Genomic DNA, 19,917 nt, shown 5'->3' on the forward strand with positions numbered 1-19,917 from the left:
AGACCTGACAGTGATTAGACTATAAGCACGGGGCAAACCATCTAAGTGTTCCACACTAAATAGGCACATTTTAGGTTAAAACCCATGCCCTTCTCTTGTCTATGGACAAAATGGTGTCACCCATGTATTTATTGGACACTCCCCTCACCTCTCTGCCAGTTTGGGAATGTGATTGGCCTGAAACCACATGACCATCTATCCATCCCATCTATGTGTGCCCCATTGGCTGATATGTGAGTGGATCTATATGATTGGTTGTCTTTTACATTTTCAAATGTGTTTTCTGATGATCCTGATGAAGAGTACAAGCTAGAACTTGTTGAGCTAACAATACATTATTCTCTAAGTGTTAACTCTCAGACTTTTTCCTGTTCTAAGTGCACCTTGGAAGAAGGTGAAGTTGTGCTGGATATATATAATGAAATTGAAAACAGCCTCGGAGAGGCTATTGGTTGTGGCTTGGCCGATGGCTGATCAATCAAAGGAATTACCTGGGTGACTGGATTTAGTTTAGCCCTAATGATTGAAAGCTGGACATGTCACACTATTTATATAAAGATCATTTCACAATTGAGTTCAAGTTTTAGCATGTTGTTTGTTTGTGGGTTTTATTTTAATCCAGTACCAGAGGAAGCGGTCATAGTGCTATGCTGCAGCCATAGATGAAGACCACCATGGATACCAGAGCTTGTATCAGAAGGGAGTACATTGCCATCTTCTTCTTTCTGGCTGCGGCTGTCTCCATCATTGTGTTACATAACATGGAAGTTCTGGAGGTGAGAACTTGGTTTTGGTGGGACTGTTTATAGGGTGGATCCTGTTTGAAATGTTTAATATTAATATTTCATTTTCCCCTCAAACATCAGACCCCTCGGCTCCTTAGATTGAATTGTGGTCACCACTACGTGTTTTCTTGTGTTTGTTTTGGTAGTTGTGGTGTTTGGTGTGGCTTCATCCTCTGCTTCACGTTGACCTGGCACTCCTTTCACAAACTTGTCCATGCTTTGCTAGCAATGCAACAGAACCATGCATTACCAAAAAAGACCAAAAAAACCTACTGGTTCCTATTTGTTTTTACTGAAGACATAAATCTTAATAAATGTATAAAAGCCAAGAGATGCCCCAAAACAGCTGGGTACTGAAGCAATGAGAGGTAAATATGTTTTTTTTTTTTTTTTATCGGTGGAGTTTTGTACTCCAGCAGAGCTCACATCAGTGTATGAATGTGTGTGTACATGAGAGGCAAATTTGATGGATGTATCTTTGTCACCATCTCTTTCTAGACCACCTGCCAGATTCAGCATAAAGTGAACTCCACCACCATCATTGTCCCGAGAGTTTCCACTGTGCCTGACGTGGATCGCGGCTTCTGCACCTTCCAGCCACTGTCTCCTAAGGACGCTCTGGAGGAACGCCTCCTACTGGACTCCATTGCTTGGCCTGAAACTTCACTATTGCCAGCTCCTCTTTCCCTGGAGAAGACCAGTGATCCAGCTCACAGCTCTTTCACCATTCTCCCAAGGGAGGGAGGGAGGACCGGGGGGACGTAGGAAAAAAAAAAAAGGATCAGCTGGAGGTTAAGATCAATATGTCTGATTTCCAGGGCCGTCCCAAGAAGTCTGGAGGGGACTTCTTACTCGCCCGACTGCACAACCAGAAGCTTGGTGCAGGTGTGGTTCGGCATGTGGTGGATCATCTGAATGGCAGCTACTCTGCTGTATTCCCTTTACTCTGGGAAGGAGACGCGCAGGTTGAGGTAATGCTAAAAACTATCATTTTAAATGTGGTTATATTGTAGACATATTTAATATTTATTCTTTATTTTATCTTTAACTATGGACTGTAAAAATAATGGACGCAGCATTGGTGGCATCACCCATTGGTTTATGAACTGCCGTTTTAAAGTCAGGAATTTTTGGTTGTTGCCATTTGGTATTTTAGAGCCAGAAGTGACCATATTTGGACAAAAGGGCGGAGCTGGGGAGGGTTAACTGTTGAACACAACTCACTAATGTGAGCTATATAAATTAGCTGGATACATGGTTAAATGTAATTGGCTCACCAGTGTATCGCCATGTGTACTTCATCCATAGCAATCCCACCAATCGGTCCCAAAACGTCCCAGTTAGAGAGGAAATGTTGTAAACATATTCTGTGTAAAACTTTACAATCATTCACCGAAAGAACCAAGCAGGCCTGTTTCTTCAAAACTTGACATTTTCAGCGTCTAGCTGGAAGTTTGTTGTTGTTTCCCACTCGCCTATTAACTTTCACTTCTAGCACGGCACATGTGCAGTTTGTAATAACTATGGCAGTTTTCCACTTAAAATTCTTAGACCTTTTGGAAACAGTGGGACTTTTCATTTCAGACAAAAGCATTTCCAGCCACCAACAGTAAATTTTTAGTAAAACTCTGGTTCTCTATTCAATCAGGTGACGCTGGTTCACTCTAGTGAAGCTGTCACAGTGCTGAACAGGCTGACCAGCGAACAGCCTGACAGGATTTACTTTAAGAGCCTCTTCCGCTCAGCCTCATTCTCTGAAACTACAATCTGTAACGTCTGCCTACGTCCAACAAAGCAGCCGCTGTGCAACTACACTGACCTCCGTACAGGCGAGCCTTGGTTCTGCTACAAGCCAAAGAAGCTGAGCTGTGATGCCAGGATCAACCACGCAATGGGAAAATACAAACAAAACCTCAGGGCCAACGAGAAGAAGCTCTTTCAAAGGTGAGGGAGCTGAGACACAGGACTGACACTGAAGTTGTGATTACCAGCAGTTAAGATTAAATCTAAGGACAAATCAAACTAATCAGTCTGAATCATACTAGTTGACTTTCATTAAGAACATTGGCGAGTATTATTCAGTGTAATTCAGTTATTAATTTATGGTTTATTGTCAATGTATACATCTTATTTGAGATTTGTCTTTTGAGAAACATTAAGTTGGCTAAAGCCTTAGCAAACAGTGGTTATTTACATCCAGTAGATGTGGAGCAACAAAGTATTCCTTTGGAGTTGTGTTAATGGCTACCAAGAACAATATTCATTCACCCTTTCATGGTACGTGTACACTGCCAAGCATCATTTCCACGCTGCCCATTCATTTTCTACGTGAGCAGCCGCGCAATGCATTCTGGTAGCATTGCAGCGGCTTTAGAGGCTTCTTTATGCAAAATCAGGGACGTCCAGCTCGACTCGCCGCCTCTCAAAAACTCACGGAAATCTTTTAAGTTGACCTTTCAGCAACTGCATAGCTTATTTCTCGCATAAGATGTTTTCAGAAAGACATTTCGGTGAACTGTGTTTGTAAAATAAGAAAAAACTTTCCAAATGAGCCGCCATGTTGGTCTGTTTTTGAAATCCGGGTGTAGCAAGCCAGGTGCAACCATCTGGGTGGTAGGAGGGTGGAGCCTGATTTCTTAGCTTGTCAGTGATCATTGAAGAGAATGTTAGCTAGTGAAAAAGCCCATTAAGCTTCCAATGCTGGAAAGTGGGGCGATCCCTGCCATGAAAAAAACACCACAGTGGACACGTTCCATTAGTGCTCCACAACTCTTTAGGGGGCATATCTGCCTCTTTAGCTTCTAAATGCTCCGCTGTGTTCACCTGCTAGTTGCTTACTTTGTCTGTCTGCTGTTTGGTGGTAGATAGTGCACAATTGTTAAATCAGAGTTAATTTGATAAAAAAGCTACCTGCTGCTTCTAGGGGGAGACTCGACCAAAACAGTCAAGTTGCCGGCCGTAAAACTAAAACGATGAGATGAAAGATGCTACAGCACTCTATAAAGTTGAGAGGAATTGCAAAGTCAGGTGATCATTATCTGCGGATTCCTCACTGCGAGTGACACATTACACATGGTCTTTGAACCCATTGCTTAAATGAAAAATATTAATAAGTGCAGCTTTAACTTACAAAATGTATTTTTCTACAGAGTTTTGTGTAATGATAGATTAACTTAAATGCAGATTTTCACATTGTAGTGCTTGATTTTTTTTGGTTTGACCTTCATGACATGATTTCAAATGTTTGTCTTCCTTTCTTGTCTGTATGTTGTTAATGTTGTAGTGTGTATATAAGAGATATATTATTATTGTGTGCTCTTCTTCAGTGGTGTCAACTTGAAAGTCTACCTACAGGCTTCAGGACCAGCCAATGTCACCGTGTTGCCAAAAAAGAAAGGTACAGTTTTACTACTGCCATTACTAAAGAATGTGCTATAAACAATGAAAGTAAAACGTGGAAAAAGTGTACCAATTTTCATGTAGAGGATTCTTTTCGACTAATCCAGTAAATTTTTTTCCGATAGATCTCTAAAAGTAATTCTCTACAAATAATCATGCAAAAGCACCACTTTAAATCTTATCATTAGCCTAGCAGATATATACTCATAAAAAAGCATTAAAAAATGACTAATGAATTTGAGGAAACGGTGTGTGTCCCTTGTCAGCATCATTTCAAAGCTTCCCATTCATTTCTATGGGAGCAGCCGTGCAATGCATTCTATAGCGTCACAGGGACTTTGGAAAAGCTGGGTGTCGAGTTGACGGCTCCTCATTTGCATAAATTTGAATCCAGCCAACTTTATGCAAATGAGGAGCGCCTCTCAAAAGCTGTCGGAACTCTTTTAAACTGACCTTTGTCGATCTGAAACACGTTTCGGTGAACTATTTCCGTAAAATAAAAGATTGTATTCCATTTTGAAATCCGGGAGCAGACAGCCCACGTGGCGCGTTCGTCCAATCAGCTGCAGCCATCGCGGTTGTAGGAGGGTGTAGACTGTTTCCTTTGCAGTCAGTGGTCATTGAAGAGAAATTGGTGGAAAGCCCACTTGTGTGCAATGCTGGGTAGCTGGGTGATCTCATCCGTATATGGACACGTACTGTAAGTCGAAGACAAGATCGACTGATTAGTCTCTCAGGAATAAGGATAGTCCGTAAATGCTCATACAATCACTTTCTACCTTGGTTTTGGTCTTTTCATTGGATTTGTCGATAACAAAAAACTTACCCTTACCCTTTAACTTCCTCTCAGGCCAATCAGAGGTGAAGAGCAGCAGTGTGAAGTCTGGACCCTCTGGTTATTACTACCAGGGTGTGTGGCGAGCACTAGGTGGCACCACAATTCGCCAATTTAACAACTCCACCATCAGTCAGTGTCTGAAAGGCAAGGAGGTCCACATGTATGGAGACTCCACCATCAGGCAGTGGTTTGAATACCTCAACGCAGCACTGCCAGGTAACTGATTCACAGGGATTTCTGGCTGATTTTGTTGACACTGAAGCTGAATCTGTTCCCTCTGTAATACTTTTAGATCTTAAAGAGTTTAACCTGCACAGCCTGAAGCAAGTTGGACCTTTCATGGCATTGGACTATGCAAACAACATCTTGGTGACGTTCCGCTGCCACGGTCCTCCTATCCGTTTTCCCAAAGTCCCAACCAGCGAGCTTCGCTACATTGCCAATGAAATTGATGGCTTAACCGGAGGCACCAATACTGTCGTAGTTTTCGGCATCTGGTCTCATTTCAGCACTTTTCCCACGGAGATCTACATCCGGCGACTGCAGACCATCCGCAGGGCGGTGGTGCGGCTGCTGGACAGGGCTCCAGGCACGGTGGTCATCATCCGGACCGCCAACCCCAAAGCCTTGATGCTTTATGAGACAATAACCAACAGCGACTGGTACTCGCTGCAGCGTGATAAGGTGCTCAGAGCAGTGTTCAAAGGACTGAAAGTTCATCTGATCGATGCCTGGGAGATGGTTCTTGCCCACCACCTGCCACACAGCCTCCACCCACAACCTCCCATTATTAAGACTATGATGGACCTTCTCTTGTCCTACATATGCCCTAAAAACGGTGGCTAGATGCGTGTTTGTTGCAGTTCCAAGCCATATTAGGGTTGGGTATTACAAATAACCACTGCTGAATGATCACAATTAACACATACTGTACAACCTCATTACTTGCCCCATGTGTTGGGATTGTCAAGCAGCATTTCAGGAAATGCAGAAAACACTGTATATCTTGGGGGTTTTTTTTGTCCAAAAACAAAGATGTAAAAATGCAAAAATGTAAATATTTTGTCACTTTTGTCACAATTGGGAGCAGTAGGATTACTGGAACCATTCACCTGCAGGATCTGTGCTAGGCTAAGCTAATGCTGGAGCCGTCAGACAGCGTTACAGCACGCACGGAGATGAGAAGGGTATGTATCGACTTGTCTAACTCTGGGGGTTACGGTGAATAAGCTAAATTCCCAATAAGTCGGCGTGTTCCTTTAAGGTCTCCTAATAGGGTATGTGACATTGGTTGGGCTGAAAATTGCCCGAAAGCTATTTTATTAGGCCCTTAACTACCCTGTGAATATGGCTCTATTTGGAACAAGATATACCAAATATGGTATGCTCATGAATATTCAGAATGAGCTATGTGCTGATTGGTTTGAGCAAACTACATAGAAACACATGGGAGACTCGACAGCAGGTCTCATATTTCAGACACTGCAAAGTTATACATTGTTTATCGGGGTATTTCGTTATTAAATTCACTTCTGAGACTTTTTTTAGCGAGAAATCAACTATATAAAGCTCAAATATGGGCCGTTTTAGGAAAATTTATGGCCAATTGCAAATTTGGTAAGACTGTGTCGGAGTTCAGCGGCCGGTGCTGCCTGTGTTGCTGCCTCGCCGCCCGGCCTGCCTTCCTTCACAGACCCCGGCCTGCTATGAGGTACTTGGAGCTCCGTCATGGCAGCCCACAGCACTCCATACCCGCGCAAAGTCACTGTTTTTTGCGCTAATGGACAACCAAACTGCTGCCCTGACAGAGCTCCAGGGCCTGCAACTCCCCTCTTCCTGCTAGCTAAATGGCCCGTGTATGTGAGTGATAGCGCGGTCAGCGAGCTTGTTACGCAAGCAATCTCTTACCACAGTTCCAGTTAATCTTTTAATGTGTGTAATTATAATGTGTTGAGTTATTTAAACAAACGATTGGGGAAATAAACGATGCTTGTCCGCGAGACTCATTGATAGAGCTTTGTTAGAGATTTGTGGCTACAAATCACAGATAGTTAGCTTCATTTTCGGCGTAATTCGAGTATATTTACAGTTTCAATTTCGTCACGCCACGTATACAACATCTAGCTAAATGTCTTTTAAAGACAACAACGGTGTCCGATTTCAAATTAATGAATATTTGTGAAGATTAGGGCTTTCGTTAGCTGCAACTGTCCCTTCAATCCTAGCTACCTGTGTAGCTACAAATCACAGATAGTTAGTTTCATTTTCGGCGTAATTCGAGTATATTGGGAGAATACGAGAAAAGCGATGTGCTGTTTGGATGCTCGTATAAGAAAACAGCAGCAAATCTTTTGTTATTGTGGCCTCCATGTTTTCACACAATTGATGCTCTCGGCTACGGCCAACCGTTGGTGGCAGTCATGCAAAAAGTTGTTATGCCAAACGCCAATATAACAGAAGAAGAAGAACACGCATCCCGACCATGTGAACGCTGCCAGTCGGAAAAACAACGTAACCAGGGGGGCAGTGTCTGTTATTCCGAGGTGGCATGAACGCAGCATAAATCTTCTGGTAGCTGTGCCAAGAAAAATCTCAATCATTCCCAATCTTGCAGAGACGGAGAGCGTAGGTATATGTAAGGAGATAACATAGGCACAGGCTAATTATTGCTAACTAACAGACTAGTTAACATTAGTAATTAAAATTAAACAGCTAATGTAAGTCGAAACTGCCTGCGAGCTTCTCCTGTACTATACGGTACTATGCAACAGTAAGTTGCGTGGTTATGATACAATCATTAGCCTATTTTTACAAAAGCGTCTGCTACGGAGCCATAACGTGAGGTACAAGGTAATGGAGCCTTTTATACATTGTCGTATTTCTTTAGAAACAATGGACAAATAGAGTCTTTAAACGCTTCAGATGTAAAGTTATTCGCTGTCAAAGTGACGCCAAAATGATTGGCAGTCAATGGGATACTAACGGGGGGTGAATGGAGCTAAATATTTTAAATACCTAAAATGCTGCAATAAGAATATCAGGTGCAGCTCAAGAAGTGCACAAATAAAAGCATGGCTTTGGTTTTATTTAGAAATATATATAAGCACTTATTAGCATCAAAATGGCGCCATAGGAGCTACGCTTGCCAGACACTCGCTCACCCCCTTGGTTCCTGCTAATGAGGATTTTTGCCGTCGCTGCCGCCTGGTTTCATGTTTCGGACCTTGAGCTGTCTCTCCTGGACTGACCCTGACTTGTGAGTTAAGACCTGTTCTACACATTATTTATCTATGGTTGAGACACTGTGTGTGTGTGTGTGTGTGTGTGTGTGTGTGTGTGTGTGTGTGTGTGTGTGTGTGTGTGTGTGTGTGTGTGTGTGTGTGTGTGTGTGCGCGTGCGTGCATGTGTGCGTGTGTGCGCGCGCGCGTGTGTGGCCAAATAAATTTGAGGTTTTGTGTTCAAATATTTTGGTACTGCCAATTCAGTGTTACACAACTTTCAAACTATTGTTTTATCAACTTTGGTCAAAATAATTTTGTGTAATATTATTTTCAGTGTACATTTTGTTTATTTTTTTTGGTTAGGCTAAAAGGTTTTAATTTGTGTTTTGTGTATTTTTTTTTTCATTCAACTTAAAGGTTAAATATTACTTGAACATTTAAAAAGCATTGAGAAAACTATTCCCTTTGATTTTAAAGAGTAGTCTGGGGTCAGGTATTTCTAGTACAGCATAATAGATGCTATTATGTTATTAGTATGGTTAATACCCAAAATAGGTAAACCTTTGTGGCAGAACCCAAACACCTCAATGAAAGTCTAAAGTTAGTTATTGCAATGAATAATGAAACTGGTGTACAAACTGTGCACTATTTGTGGACTTTCATTTATTAATTCTATCAAAATCCTCAGCAAATGTACACCAAAAATAACACAGTAATAATAAAAGTTTTAAAAATATAGATTTATATAAAGTTCAGATGTTTGGTTGATTAATGTAGGAACCAATTGTAAGAATACAAGACTTTTAGGGATGCCTGTAAATCAAATAATGGGCGTCCATCAGTTTTCATTTGAATGTTTTTGTTATTTAAGGGACACCTCAGTGGTGACCTCATAGACTATTTAACATGTCTTCCTGGCATAAAGAAATATAGAATAATATAAAGAAGAATCAATCTCCTAAGGCAGAAACACCCTGGAAGTGTTAGTACCACCAGTATTTAAAACGAAAAACAAATTGATTTGCATATTAAAGAGTCATTTTTGAAATGGCTAAAATGTAATGCTGTGTTACAACAAAAGCTAGTAATGTGGCTCCTCTCAGACAGACTTGATCATCATTCTGGTGGCCTTCAAGGAGTAAGGCGCAGGATTCTTCCAGGTATGCCAGTAGAGGCCTGACGCCCAGCCGATGTGATCACCTGCAGGATGCCAGTCGCCGTTCAGACTGGCAGAGCCACGCGCGCTGTACCACCAACCGCCGCCGTCTGAATTGGCACATTTCGTTTCAGCGATGTCACCAAAGATGCACGGGGAGCAGCCGTCATTGTCGCGATCGGTGGTGCTGAAGCCATAGCCATTCTGGTCGATGCCCTAATAGGCACCACGGATGGCATCACCTTTGGATAAAATTGGAAACATTTTTAAGGAAGTTTAGAATGTAAACTTAGCACAAAAAGTAAGGAAATTTGTGTTTGGTAGATTATTTATCTGTGGTAACAATGCTTTTTGGCAATACATGTTATACCATTGGAAAGCCTGTTTAGTTCCCTTTCAAATGGTGCCCCATTTGTAAGGAACATGCATTTGTGGGATGAGCAGCAGCGCTGAGTATGTGGGTTGCGCCCATGAAATATTTGCCAAATCTTCTCTGCCATTGCCAAACAGCTTATTCTGCCATTGACTTGTTTGGTGGATTGGATGATTCTGCCTACGGCACTTGGATCAAAGGGTCAAAGTGGGGAGAAGATGCGGAGAACGCTATGCTGATTGCTGCACTGTTAGAGTAACACCTTTTGGTGGAGGCAGTGTGATGGTGTGGGGCAGCATCTCCCTCACTGGAAAAACGAGGCTTGTCATCATTGGAGGCAATCTCAATGCAGAGAGATATAGAGATGAGATTCTGCAACCAGTGGCAATCCCATATCTCCACAGTCTGGGACTGAACTCTATCCTCCAAGATGACAACGCTCGCCCCCACAGGCCGGGGTTTATCAGAGACCTTCGGAATGTGGAGTGGAGAGGATGGAATGGCCTCCCAGCAGTCCTGACCTCAACCCCATTGAACACTTGTGGGATCAGCTTGGGCGTGCTGTTCGTGCCAGAGTGACCAACACAACCACGTTGGCTGACTTGCAACAAATGCTGGTTGAAGAATGGGATGCCATCCTACAGCAGTGTGTGTCCAGGCTGTTGACCACCAGCATGAGGAGGAAGGGCCAGGCTGTTGTGGCTGTGTATGGTTCTTCCACACGCTACTGAGGCTCATGTTTGTGAAATGAATAAATTGTTAAATTGCCAATATGTCTTGTTTCTTCAAACATCATCCAAATGACAAATGGGTTGTTATTCTTGTTCAATTGTGTTTGTATGTTCTGTATGTTTAAAAAATATTTTAATAAATAATATAATAAATATAATAAAAAATTGATCATAAACAAAATCATCCACCGGACGGACCGGTAAAACCGGAAATCAAAGCAACTCTAACTGTTGTCCATTTTAGCTGTGAATGTGGTCCTGCATGTATTCTGCTCCATCCAGAAGAATGGCGAAGCTCTGCCGGAGACTCGCATGTTTGCTCCTAATTACCTTAGACTAGGGCGACCAGACGTCCCCGGCTTTCGGGGACAGTCGCCGGTTACGGTGACCTGTCCCCGGTTTTCACTGTGACTGACAGACCCGAAGTTGGAATGAAAGAAAACATTGACCAAACGCGCACCTTACACGCGCAGGCTCAAGACAGCCAGAGCAAGCGCTGCTCAGTGCTCAACTTTGGTAAAGTTAGGTAAAGATATTCACAGATTTAAACTTCCGGGATCAATTACTCTACAGCGAAATGTTATTAAATCACAAACGACGCATCTTTCCTACCGTAGTAAGGTAAACAATGAGCTACAATCTCATATTCTTCAAAGCGAGCCGTCCTCCAACCTGGAGAAATAACATTGGTCTCTACGAGCAGCCGGCGGTGAGACGGCAGATGAGTGCTTAGGGACCGTCTACAAACTACAACACCGAAAAGAGATAAAACAATATTTATTAATTTCATGATTAAATAAGGTATTGTCTCCAAACTTACCTCAATTATAACTTGACTCCTGCTAATAGTACTACAGCACTTATAAGCATATTCATAATTTTGGAGAATATGTTTTTGCTAAAAACATTTAATATTTTAATAATTAAAAAGAGTGGTGTCTCTAAACTTATCTCACATACCTCTGCTGGTTATACTACAGCACATACTTTTCAATAACAGGCATATGCCTAATTTGGGGGAATATTTTTTAACCAAAACAAATTTAATATGTCATAATTACAGAGTGTCATGTCTCCAAAACTACTCCACACGTAGAAGTCCCCCGCTGGTTGAACTACAGCACTTACCTTTCAAAAATAAGCATAATCATAATTTTGGGGAATATTTTTTGCCAAAAACTTTTTATATTTTAATAATGAAATAGAGTTGTGTCCCTAAACTTACCTCACACAAAATTAGTGTTCTGTTGATTGTACTACATCACTTACTTTTCAAAAATAGGCATATGCATAATTTTGGGGAATATTTTTTGCCATACATTTTATATATATAAACACTCCTTTATCTCTCACTCCATAACACTGCTCAATCAACCAAAATGGAGCACAAGGAGGTGATTAATAGTCAAGCAAACTGAACAACATTTTCTGCAAACCAGCAAGATAACATTCAGATCACACTCAATTTCATCACTGTGATCTCTCCTAAGGATTCTTTGCTGAGCTAAGACACATGATACGCTTAAAAAAATCTATTAAACGTTTTATTACATCATGAATCAACCAAATGTTGTCATTAACTTCTAATATTTACGGTAAATGTCATGTGTATACTGTTAACGTAGTTGTATTTTACTTAGAACATCGCCCATTTTATGCTACTTCCTACTTCTGCTCCACTTTCTCAGGGAAATATTGTCTTTTGTACTTCATTACATTTACTCGACTGTAGTTACCGGATACTTTATCGATTAGATTTACATACAGTTAAAAAGATATGATCGGTTTAAAAAACCATGCATTGAAAACTTGATGTAAGTCAGGTATTGGCATCAAAATATACTTAATGTACAAAACTGAAAAAGTACTCATTATGCTGAAGGCCCATTTAAGAACAATATATTTTTGTGATATATTTTCCCTCACAGTATCTGTTCTTCTAAACTGCACTTCCATCTGTTTGTGTTTGTTCCTGGCATATTGCTGTACTATTTGTCTATTTCAATGTAAACGCACATTGATTGATTAATTGGGATGTAATGGGATTTACAAACAAATGATCCATTAGTCCTTTAGATCAGAACCTAAACCTGTAAGACCTCAGTAGACCTGACAGTGATTAGACTATAAGCACGGGGCAAACCATCTAAGTGTTCCACACTAAATAGGCACATTTTAGGTTAAAACCCATGCCCTTCTCTTGTCTATGGACAAAATGGTGTCACCCATGTCCTTTATTGGACACTCCCGTCACCTCTCTGCCAGTTTGGGAATGTGATTGGCCTGAAACCACATGACCATCTATCCATCCCATCTATGTGTGCCCCATTGGCTGATATGTGAGTGGATCTATATGATTGGTTGTCTTTTACATTTTCAAATGTGTTTTCTGATGATCCTGATGAAGAGTACAAGCTAGAACTTGTTGAGCTAACAATACATTATTCTCTAAGTGTTAACTCTCAGACTTTTTCCTGTTCTAAGTGCACCTTGGAAGAAGGTGAAGTTGTGCTGGATATATATAATGAAATTGAAAACAGCCTCTGAGAGGCTATTGGTTGTGGCTTGGCCGATGGCTGATCAATCAAAGGAATTACCTGGGTGACTGGATTTAGTTTAGCCCTAATGATTGAAAGCTGGACATGTCACACTATTTATATAAAGATCATTTCACAATTGAGTTAAAGTTTTAGCATGTTGTTTGTTTGTGGGTTTTATTTTAATCCAGTACCAGAGGAAGCGGTCATAGTGCTATGCTGCAGCCATAGATGAAGACCACCATGGATACCAGAGCTTGTATCAGAAGGGAGTACTTTGCCATCTTCTTCTTTCTGGCTGCGGCTGTCTCCATCATTGTGTTACATAACATGGAAGTTCTGGAGGTGAGAACTTGGTTTTGGTGGGACTCTTTATAGGGTGGACCCTGTTTGAAATGTTTAATATTAATATTTCATTTTCCCCTCAAACATCAGACCCCTCGGCTCCTTAGATTGAATTGTGGTCACCACTACGTGTTTTCTTGCCTTTGTTTTGGTAGTTGTGGTGTTTGGTGTGGCTTCATCCTCTGCTTCACGTTGACCTGGCACTCCTTTCACAAACTTGTCCATGCTTTGCTAGCAATGCAACAGAACCATGCATTACCAAAAAAGACCAAAAAAACCTACTGGTTCCTATTTGTTTTTACTGAAGACATAAATCTTAATAAATGTATAAAAGCCAAAAGATGCCCCAAAACAGCTGGGTACTGAAGCAATGACTATCGGTGGAGTTTTGTACTCCAGCAGAGCTCACATCAGTGTATGAATGTGTGTGTACATGAGAGGCAAATTTGATGGATGTATCTTTGTCACCATCTCTTTCTAGACCACCTGCCAGATTCAGCATAAAGTGAACTCCACCACCATCATTGCCCCGAGAGTTTCCACTGTCCCTGACGTGCATCGCAGCTTCTGCACCTTCCAGCCACTGTCTCCTAACGACGCTCTGGAGGAACGCCTCCTACTGGACTCCATTGCTTGGCCTAAAACTCCAGTATTGCCAGCTCCTCTTTCCCTGGAGAAGACCAGTGATCCAGCTCACAGCTCCTTCACCATTCTCCCAAGGAGGGGAGGAGGACAGTGGCACGTAGGGGATCAGCTGGAGGTTAAGATCAATATGTCTGATTTCCAGGGCCGTCCCAAGAAGTCTGGAGGGGACTTCTTACTCGCCCGACTGCACAACCAGAAGCTTGGTGCAGGTGTGGTTGGGCAAGTGGTGGATCATCTGAATGGCAGCTACTCTGCTGTATTCTCTTTACCCTGGGAAGGAGATGCGCAGGTTGAGGTAATGCTAGAATCAAACTAAGACCCGCCCTCCTTTGTTACTGTTGCCAGAGACAGTTTAGAACTGAGACGCCATAACTCAGTAATTTCCTGTATCTGTGTCACGTTGGCTTCCCCACTGCCATGCCTCTTTAGGATATTAGAGGCAGGTCCTGAGTATATTGATTCCAATGGAAGAAGTGAACGTGAACACAGATTATGACCAATTATTTTGCCCCATAGTCACCAAAGTAAATATTTGACCCATTTTTCACAAGCCACATATCTCCTGAATGTGTTATTATGAATCCCACTTGGTTTCTTGGCAAGACCCGCCCTATGAAGCAGCCTGATTGGTTGTGGGTGGGCATTGGCCTTGAGTAGTTAAGGTCAGGATAGTAGATTGGTCAGGGGATAGGACCTTAACAAATCGGGTTCTGTTTCCTCGCACGAATATGGACGCCCTAGCCAATCGTAACTCCTGTAATTAATCTCCATGCCTTCTCTTTTCTGGCGGCCCCTCCAGAACGCAGCGCAGATGCGCCCAGTGGAAAAGAGGGGTAATGGTACCTGTCCATATACTGTAGGTGCCCGCTTTGCAGCATTGCATGCTAATGGGCTTGCCACTAGCAGCTATAAGTTTCTCTTCAATGACCACTGACAAGCAAAGAAAACAGGCTACACCCTCATACAAGCCTGATGGCTGCACCTGATTCACGTGGGGCTGTCTGCTCCCAGATTTCAAAATGGACCATAATGGCGGCTCGTTGGGAATATGAAAATAGTTCACCGAAACGTGTTTCTGAAAACATTTTATTAATTTTTTTGTGTTGGGCTCTGCAGTTGCTGAATCTGTCTTCATTTCATATCATTTCATTTCAGGCATTTCAAAAGATTTTCTTGAGCTTTTCAGAGGCCTTTAATAGAGTCATCTGCTCCTCGTTTGCATAATGTTGAATTCAGGCAACTTTATGCAAATGAGGAATGAGCAGCTAGGCTTGGCCCTGCTCCTCCAAAGTTCCCACAATGCTACCATGATGCATTGCACGGTTGCTTCCATAGAAATGAATGGGAAGTGTGGAAATGACGCTGACAGTGGGTACCTACTATAACAATACTGTAGCACACAGGAGGCTCCTACACATTAGGGTAATATGTGCTAGTTGTGAGCGTGATTATTTATTTTGCTCTGTTACTACTGTAGCTAGTGCTTGTGTTTTTTGGTTTCGGAAAGGCTAAGAAGACAACCCTCTCCGACTTTAAATCAGAGTATTTCAATTACTGCAACCCCTTCCAACTTTAACGCGGCGATCCAAAGCTTGACAGACCTGCTGCCTTGCCTACTTACTGTACATTTGCTAAGCTGATGTCAGGCTTTATCTTAAAAATGTATTTCCGTTGATCCAGACTAGCTAAGCTATGATTAGACAATCCATGTTAGGGAGGGGTTTAGTGAAGGGACAATTTTTCATGTGTCAAATAAGTATATAAGTAGTATAGAAGTATTTATTGACATGACTGAAAATTATTAAACTTAGTGAAAACTTTGGTTCTCTCCTCAATCAGGTGACGCTGGTTCACCCTAGTGAGGCTGTCCCAGTGCTGAACCGGCTAAACGGCGAACAGCCTGACAGGATTTACTTTAAGAGCCTCTTCCGCTCTGGCTCAATCTCTGAAACTACCATCTGTAACGTCTGCCTACGTCCAACCCAGCCGCTGTGCAACTACACTGACCTCCGTACAGGCGAGCCTTGGTTCTGCTACAAGCCAAAGAAGCTGAGCTGTGATGCCAGGATCAACCACGCAATGGGAAACTACAAACAAAACCTCAGGGCCTACGAGCATAAGCTCTTTCAAAGGTGAGGGAGCTGAGACACAGGACTGACATTTTGTGTGACTTCTAATGAACACATACATCTAGTGTTACCTATGTATCTTATTAGTGGAAGTTTCACAAGTGTGTAACAAAAGGCAGTTAAGATTCAGTCTAAATAGGTTAAAAGTTTAGATAATACAAATCAAAATAATCAATCACCTTATAATTTTTTTAAGTTTAATCAGAGCTTGAAACGATGAAAACGGCTGCCTGCTGCTTCTTATCAAAGACTTGTTGATGAGAGCTGTGAGACCCAACCAAATGAGTAAAGTTGCGGCCCTTAAACCAAAACCATGACTTGAGGATGCTACAACACTGTAGAGCTGAGAGGAACTGCAAGGTCATGTGATCATAGAGTGTGGTCTAGACCTACTCTATCTGTAAAGTGTCTCGAGATAACTTATGTTATGATTTGATACTATAAATAAAATTGAATTGAATTGAATTGAAAATTGAATCATTGTCATCATCACTGCGAGCGACACATTACACATTGTCATTGGACCCATTGCTTATATGAATATATTAATTAGTGCAGCTTTATCTCACAAAATGGATTTTTAGAGGCTATGTTTTGTGTAATTATGTATGAACTTTCAAGGAGTTTTTCCCCATTTTAGTGCTTGAATTTGTAGTTTAAACTTAATGAAATTATTTCAAATGCTTTTTTATGTGTTCTTCTTCAGGGGTGTCAACTTGAAAGTCTTCATTCGGGCTTCAGGACTTAATATTGTCACTATTTTGCCAAAAATGAAAGGTAAAGCAGGGTGTTCATTTTCTGCCACCACAGGAAGTTTTATATAGTATCAGTAGTAAGGATAGTCCATAAAAAGTTCATACAATCACTTTCCACCTCGGTTATGGTCTTTTTCATGGGATTTGTTGATAATAAGGGAAACAATTTTTTTTTAAATAACCCTGCCCTTACCTTTAACTTCCTCTCAGGCCAATCAGAGGTGAAGAGCAGCAGTGTGAAGTCTGGACCCTCTGGTTATTACTACCAGGGTGTGTGGCGAGCACTAGGTGGCACCACAGTTCGCCAATTTAACAACTCTGCCATCGGTCAGTGTCTGAAAGGAAAGGTGGTCTACATGTATGGAGACTCTACCGTCAGGCAGTTTTTTGAGTACCTCAACGCAGTACTACCAGGTAACTGAACAGTTTGATTTTTCAATTCCATAAATATGGGGATAGAGATGTTTAAATAGCTCAATCTCCAAACTACCCCTGCTATGCAAAAATCCTGGAATCTTTGGTAAACAACCAACTCAAGTCTTTTCTTGCAAGTCACTCAGTTTTAAGCCTGTACCAGTCTGGATTTAGAGCTAATCACAGCACTATTTCAGCAGTTACAGTAGTTACAAATTATATAATATCTCATTCTGCATTAGAGAAGAAACACTGTGCTGCCCTTTTTCTTAATGCTCTTCGTGAAACTCTTATCATTAAACTTACTTAAACTAGCAAACAAAACAAAATTCATGTTTTTTTTCTTTATTACCAGTGACAGCTATAATACACACTACTAAATCCTCTATGGTAAGGTCAGTTGGTCCTCTCTAACTGAGAGCCGTAATCACTATTACCTATATATCTTTAAAGCCCTGGTTGGAAAAATCTATTTTGAATATTCCAATATATGTCATTTTTCTGGTCCAATTTTAACTCGCTCCAGGTGCAGGGTGGTTCCCCATGACCTAAAATTATTACTTAAAGACACTTTAGGACTCTACTTAATAACCATCCACTATCCTTCTGTAACAGTTGGAACTGATATTGTTGTTTTTTATGTGATTTGTATTTTTATTTCAACTGGTTTGTTATTGTTTGATGTCTTTGTTCATGCTCAGCAGCATTAAAAATGAGGGTCTCCCTCAACTAATTCCCACGAGTCTTAAATAAAGGCTTAAAAATGAAAAAGAAGATTTTTTCACACTGCAGCTTAATCTTTTCCCTTTGTAATACTTTCAGGCCTTAAGGAGTTTGACCTGCACAGCCCGAAAAAAGCTGGACCGTACATCTCCTTGGACTATGCAAACAACATCTTGTTGATGTCACGCTTCCACGGTCCTCCTATCCGTATTGTCACTGTCCCAACCAGCGAGCTTCGTTACGTTGCCAATGAAATTGATGGCTTGGTCGGAGGCACGAACGCTGTCGTCCTTTTTGGCATTTGGGCTCACTTTGGAACTTTCCCCATGGAGATCTACATCCGGCGGCTGCAGAACATCCGCAGGGCGGTGGCACGGCTGCTAGACAGGGCTCCAGGCACGGTGGTCATCATCCGGACAGGGAACGCCAAAGCTTTGTCACTTAGTGTGTCACTAACCAACAGCGACTGGTACTCGCTGCAGTGTAACAAGGTGCTCAGAGCCGTGTTCAAAGGACTGAACGTTCATCTGATCGATGCCTGGGAGATGGTTCTTGCCCACCAACTGCCACACAACCTCCACCCACCATCTCCCATAATTAAAAATATGATTAACGTTATCTTGTCCTACGTGTGCCCTCAAAAGGGCGGCTAGGTGTGTGTGTGTGTGTGTGTGTGTGTGTGTGTGTGTGTGTGTGTGTGTGTGTGTGTGTGTGTGTGTGTGTGTGTGTGTGTGTGTGTGTGTGTGTGTGTGTGTGTGTGTGTGTGTGTGTGTGTGTGTGTGTGTGTGTGTGTGTGTGTGTGTGTTGGGGGAGAGGAGTGGGGATTAAAACGCAATCTGTTTCTGCCAAGTGTTGTGATTTTTACTTCAGCAGTCCATGCACCGACTAGACTAACTACAATGTTTCTATTTTTATTTTCAGTCAGGGAATGTTGAGTGAGCACAAAAGAAACACGACTGGATGGAAAGCAGCTCCAAGCTGGGTTGGGTATAACAAACGTCTTAATAATCATACTTATCACATACTGTACAACTTCATGCCCGAGTCTTGGGATTGTCAAGAAAAAATTCCAGTCAGGCAGGAAATTACGAACCAATGTAGAATCTGATTAAGCAGATTAAGAACTTCCTTACATAACTCATAGCCAGTCTATGAAAGAAACAATGGGGTTCTAACGACAATAGGCAGGGATTTAAAGCAACACTAGAGAACTTTTCCCGCTTTGTTTGATTGTCTCACTGGAACTACAGCTCGCACTACCCGATCTGGCAAACTTGCATAATGTAATGTAACGGGTAATTCTGCTTTACTGTGGGAAAAGTTCTCTAGTGTTGCTTAAGACACTCCAGCATTTACCTGTACTCTGCTGGTTTGACTCCAAGGTGCGATGTAGTCACTGTAGCTCACCATAGTTTTCTTTTAAGTGCAATTAATGTTGTGGTTTCAAGAAACAAGTTAGGGTACAAATATACGTTACCTTCCTGGTAAAATAAATTCTGGATCTGATACCTTATCTCGTCACTTCTTCTTCTTCTAGCCTGACTTGGACAACTTCTGTAATTCCACATCATTATAAATGAAACTCACACTATAAACTTGAATTAATTAGCCATTTGCTTTTGGGAGAATATTACTAATAAAAACTAATCTGTTGAAAGGTAAAGTTTGATATTTTGTAGTGCTGCTACATTCTTTTCAACAGCTCTTTGTTTTGTTTTAATGATCATTAAGTTTTCAAATAAGGGTTGCATGAATTGCAATCAAGGCACATTTATTTACATTACACATGTTATACAGAGGGTAAATTCAAAGCAGTAAATTCACTGACAAAGCAGATGGATATGGCGTCACCTTGTGTAATGTTTA

The 19,917-nt window shown here is 41.6% G+C and overlaps 1 protein-coding gene and 1 pseudogene across 3 annotated transcripts; both read left to right on the plus strand.

Moving 5' to 3' along the window:
- The first annotated feature begins 385 nt into the window (after positions 1-385).
- LOC120553087 lies at positions 386-6,114 on the plus strand (annotated as a pseudogene).
- A 6,757-nt stretch (positions 6,115-12,871) lies between these two features.
- LOC120553094 (NXPE family member 3-like) lies at positions 12,872-19,559 on the plus strand. Of its 3 annotated transcripts, XM_039791175.1 has the most exons (8): positions 12,872-13,003; positions 13,232-13,385; positions 13,867-14,325; positions 15,870-16,162; positions 16,866-16,936; positions 17,125-17,328; positions 18,151-18,740; positions 18,857-19,559. In XM_039791175.1, exons 2-7 carry the CDS (start codon positions 13,272-13,274, stop codon positions 18,702-18,704), a joined length of 1,695 nt encoding a protein of 564 aa, XP_039647109.1. In that variant the 5' UTR covers positions 12,872-13,003; positions 13,232-13,271; the 3' UTR covers positions 18,705-18,740; positions 18,857-19,559. The 3 variants fall into 3 exon arrangements, with proteins under 3 accessions (XP_039647109.1, XP_039647108.1, XP_039647110.1); XM_039791174.1 differs by having other exon boundaries at positions 18,151-19,559; XM_039791176.1 differs by having other exon boundaries at positions 12,991-13,104; positions 18,151-19,559.
- The last annotated feature ends 358 nt before the right edge of the window (positions 19,560-19,917 follow it).

This window comes from Perca fluviatilis, chromosome 23 (genome assembly GCF_010015445.1).
Source record: "Perca fluviatilis chromosome 23, GENO_Pfluv_1.0, whole genome shotgun sequence".
NCBI lineage: Eukaryota > Metazoa > Chordata > Actinopteri > Perciformes > Percidae > Perca > Perca fluviatilis.